The 5,052-nt window shown below is 46.7% G+C and overlaps 1 protein-coding gene across 1 annotated transcript; it reads left to right on the top strand.

Moving 5' to 3' along the window:
* Positions 1-3,376: 3,376 nt before the first annotated feature.
* On the top strand, positions 3,377-4,333 carry LOC119943263 (olfactory receptor 52N4-like). Its single transcript, XM_038764081.1, has one exon. It carries the CDS (start codon positions 3,377-3,379, stop codon positions 4,331-4,333), a length of 957 nt encoding a protein of 318 aa, XP_038620009.1.
* The last annotated feature ends 719 nt before the right edge of the window (positions 4,334-5,052 follow it).

The raw sequence follows: 5,052 nt of genomic DNA, 5'->3' as shown, positions 1-5,052 counted from the left end.
TACAGTTTCTCTCACTTGGCGCTTCAATGTGCAACCCATTCCTCACATCCTTCCTCCTCCTTGGAACTCCTTCTCCCTTCAAATCTTCTGAACCATGTTTCTTAACATCTTTAAACTCTTCCTGAAAGCCCTCCTCTTCCAATTACTTACCATGTCCCCTGTCATTCCATTTCAATAGCCACAGTAGCATTTATGTATATGTAAAATAATTTATTGCATTTATTTTGTCATTTATGCTTTCATTTTTTGATTTTCTCCATAAAGCTATGTTCCCTGAGGAAAAATGAACAAATAGCATAAATAACAAAATAAATGAAATACGCTAAAATATTCTTCCTGTTCCCTCTGTATGTATACAATGTATGTCTGTCTATGATCCATTACAGTTCACAAACTTTTTAGAGATAGAAATATGTTTTCATTTTAATGTACATTTCCAAGTAATCATGACAGTGCTCACCACACAACAGATGCTCAATAAATATGGATTATTACTATGCCCAAGATACTGATGAGGGAAAAGGAGGAGGAGGAGGAGAAAGAATAGATCAAGGATAAGGAGGATTAGAAGGGTGAGGAGGAGGAGAAAGAGAATCATGAAGAAAAAAGGAAGAGAAGGAGAAGGAGGGGAGGGGAGGAGAAGGAGAAGGAGAAGTAGGAAGATGAGAAGGGGGAGGAGGATGGGGAGGGCAAGAACATGGAAGAGGAAGAAGAAGAGGAGAAGGGGTGGAGGAGGATGAGGAGAAGGGTGGGTGGAGGACTAGGAAGAGAGGGAGGAGGAGGAAGAGGAGGGCTTATTAAAGTTTGGGGGGTAGCAATTATTCAGAATAGAAGGTCTACAATTAGCTTAATCTTGTTATTTAATGGAAATGATGGGTTTTATTTCCACTGAAAACAGAGCAAACTACATTAAAGACAATTTAGGTTAGATAGAAGAAAAAATTCTGATAGTGAGGATTGTTAACACTGTGTTTGATAAATACTGGGATAGTTGCTGAATGGAGATCTTAAAAGAAACATGCCATGCTTTCAACTGGAGTGCACATAGCCATTCCAGGAGGCAGGAGGCTGGTCTCTTTGATGTCAGGAACCTTCCATCAGGTGGCTAGGAGTTCATTACGAAGAGCCCCTGTATCCTCAAATTCAACCATAGGGACATTGGTAAACGTTTTTGCACTTTATGTTTTTCTCCTCAGATTAGCTCAAAGGCTCTGAAGAGCCTCAGCTCTGGGAATATGATACTTATTCCTCTGCCCTAGGAGCCTTTGAGCCAATGAGAGAAGGAAGTGCAAACATCTGAGGCCATGCTGGCTGGAGAACCCCCTGGGGAAGGGCCACAGAAACATTAAGTCAAACCCGCACCCTCATCCAACCCATAGCCTGATGCTCCCGAATCTCATTCTTCCACTTGCCTTCCACGTTCTTCAGACAGCCAGGTTCCAGCCAGTGTTCGGGTAAGACTTCATCATTTCTAAATCCTCTTCTGAGATGCCATGGACATTATGTGTTTGTTGTAAATACAACAGGACATCTTGTGAGAGGAAGATCCAGAAACAGGGGGTCGAGGGAGGTGGGGACATTAGCCAATATGCATGCACTGAGCACCCAGTAAGGGGCATCTGTCTGGGGTGGGGGAGGGATGGTACAGCCCAGAGGACTAAAGGGGGAGGAATAGGCCTGGCAGAATTCACAATAGCTGCTGGGGCATGAAAGAGGTCTCCATGGAAGAGCAGGTTGGAGGATGGAATTGTATTTTTTGTTTAAAACTGCCTCAGAAGGATCCAGATGTCCAGGAGATGTCTTTGGGAGCTGCTAAATGTCATTTTACACTATCCCTTTAAGAATATCAACTGGCCACTGTGATGAGCATGAATGACTCCATTTTGTAACATAAAAGCCATTTTACGAGCAACCATCATTTGACCCAGTGAACAACATAGAAGGAGGAATTTGAGGAGGAACTGATAGCATAGAAGGTGGACCTTGAGGAGACACTGAACTGTCTTGCCATCAGGCAGAAGGAGGACTGCTGGAGGTTCACGAGATAAGCTACCTTGCAAAAGCAGCCCATGGGGTGGATGCGGGAGGAGGGATAGCAGTCCCCCCTGGGCTTTATCCAGTAATGGCTTGAGAGAGCAGGCAAGTCAAAGCAGCAAATCAGGACCCACCACGACCCCTGTGAAGCAACCAACATGAGTGGATTAAAGGGTGGGGCCGGAGGAGGGGGGTGTGACCAACCAAATAAGAGAGCAAAGAGAGCAAGCATGGGCCAAACATGGGGGCTGAACAACTGAAGCAGGTGGTTGTCATGAGCTAAAGAATCTGACCTCGGTGGGCGGCTAAGACCACCTGACCTGAAATGTCTATGACACGGTTGCCAAGAACCACCTAAAGACTTGCACCAGGACGATGTGCTGTGAGCAGCCAGAATCCTTGAACTCCTCCGAAATGAGACCATGAACTTGGGGAAACAGACGCGGGTGTGTGTGTGTGTGGTGGGGTGTGTGTGTGTGTGTGTGTGTGTGTGTGTGTGTGTGTGTGTGTGTGTGTGTGTGTGTGTGTGTATTTACCCCTTCAATTAGACTGAGAATTGAATAAAGCTTTATGTTACATACCATAGTGGTTTGGTTTCACTGTGGTTTGACTTGTCATTGAGTACCTGACGGGGTGAGAGAGTACCAGGGACAGACTTATAGAATAAGTGCCAGATGGGTTGAGGTGGGGACAGACCTATAGGAGAGGTGCCTGACAGGACCAGGAATGGACTTAAAGACTTGCGGTGACGGTGACGCTGACTTACATGACGGTGTGAACCGGGCTCATGACAGCCACCAAAAAGCCTAGGGTCAGGAGCACAATCCATCAATCAATCAATCAATCAATTGTATTTATTGAGTGCTTACTGTGTGCAGAGCACTGTACTAAGCGCTTGGGAAGTACAAGTTGGCAACATGTATACCCCTTCCATATCCATATCCATGTGCTGCTTCCATGAGCCCTAGGTGATTGATGAAACCAGGAAGATAGGGGGGTGGGTGACCAGGGAGAATTTGGATGGAACAATGTGGGAAATCACTCCTTCTTCCTGCAGGTTTGGGGAAATTCTAGATCTTGTGCCCAGAAATGGCAAGAGATCAATTTGTTGGGTCAGAACAAGCAGTTTTGGGGAGAAATACTGTTTTCTGAACATCAAGATTGAGGGATATCTACAACACCTGGGCTGGAATGAGTCACCTGCCTTCTGAGATCCAGGTGAAGTGGGCACCTCATCCAGTCCAGACAAATTGGCAGCCGGGAGATCTGGAACTGTTAATGCTGCCTCTCTCCTCTCCCCACCCTCCCCAGAGCATCAAGGGTGATGCAGAATGCGGTGGGCATGTCATTTTGTAACAGCTCCAGCTTCGCCCCAACGCTTTTCATCCTGAATGGCATCCCAAGTCTGGAGGCCCTACATGCCTGGCTCTCCTTCCCTTTCTGCTCTGTATATGTCATTGCCATGGTGGGGAACTGTGGACTTCTGTACCTCATCTTTCGTGAGGAGGCACTGCACCAGCCCATGTACTACTTCCTGGCCATGTTGTCTTCCACAGACCTGGCCATGTGCAGCAGCACAGTGCCCAGAATGCTCCTTCTCTTCTGGTTCGATTTAAGGGAGATCGACTTAAGTACCTGTCTCATCCAGATGTTCTTTGTCCACACCTTCACAGGAATGGAATCCGGAGTCCTCATGCTCATGGCCCTGGATCGCTATGTGGCCATCTGCTACCCTCTGAGATACTCCACCATCTTGACCAACCCCATCATCGCCAAGGCTGGGCTGGTCACTTTCCTCAGGGGGGCTGTTCTGATTATTCCCTTCACTGTCTTGACCAAGAGACTGCCCTTCTGTCGGAGCCACATCATCCCCCACACCTACTGTGACCACATGTCCGTGGCCAAGTTGTCCTGTGGTAACATCAAAGTCAACACAATCTATGGGCTGATGGTTGCCATTCTAATTGGGGGATTTGACATCTTCTGTATTTCTGCATCCTACACCGCGATCCTCAGGGCCGTGGTGAGCCTGTCTTCGGCAGAAGCTCAGCGCAAAGCTTTCAGCACCTGCACTGCTCACATCTCTGCCATCATCATCAGCTATGTGCCAGCCTTCTTCACCTTCTTCACCCACCGCTTTGGGGGCCACACAATACCCCACCATGTAAACATCATCATTGCCAACCTGTACCTGCTGCTGCCTCCGACGATGAACCCCGTTGTCTATGGGGTGAAGACCAAGCAGATTCATGAAGCGGTGGTCAGGCTGTTTGGTGGGAAAAGGGGCATTGACCCGTAGGAGACCAGAGTGATGTTGGTCCAACTGGATTGAGGAATAATAATAATAAAGATAATGATAATAATAGCAATAATAATGTTAATAACATTTTTACATGCTTTGTGTTAGACACTTTACTAAGCACTGAGGTACGTACAAGATAAGTAGGTTGGACACAGTCTCTGTCCAATATATTGCTTACAGACTCTGAAAAGGAGGGAGGAAAGGTGTTGCATTCCTTTTTACACTAAGAAGAAACTGGAGAAGAGAGAAGGTAAGTGGCTTGCCCAAGGTCACACAGCAGGTGTCAGAGATGGGATTAGAATCCATATCCTTGCTCTCAATTAGGCCACAGTGCTTCTCTAAGGGAGAGGGTCTTCCTCAAATGAGGAGGGCAAGGAATGAAGAAATCAATAGTGGCACTTGGTGAATTGTCCACATCTTGGTTTATAATAATAGTAATGGTATTTGTTAAGCACTTACTATGTGCAAGGAACTGTTCTAAGCACTGGGGGGATACAGGGCGATCAAGTTGTCCCATGTGGGACTCACAATCTTAATCCCCATTTTACAGATAAGGTAACTGAGGCACAGAAGCAGCATGGCTCAGTAGAAAGAGCATGGGCTTTGGAGCCAGTGGTCAGGGGTTCAAATTCCGGCTCCTCCAATTGTCAGCTGTGTGACTTTGGGCAGGTCACTTAACTTCTCTGTGCCTCAGTTACCTCATCTGTAAAATGGGG

This window comes from Tachyglossus aculeatus, chromosome 2 (assembly GCF_015852505.1).
Source record: "Tachyglossus aculeatus isolate mTacAcu1 chromosome 2, mTacAcu1.pri, whole genome shotgun sequence".
Taxonomy (NCBI): domain Eukaryota; kingdom Metazoa; phylum Chordata; class Mammalia; order Monotremata; family Tachyglossidae; genus Tachyglossus; species Tachyglossus aculeatus.
This window is presented reverse-complemented; position numbering and strand designations above follow the sequence as displayed.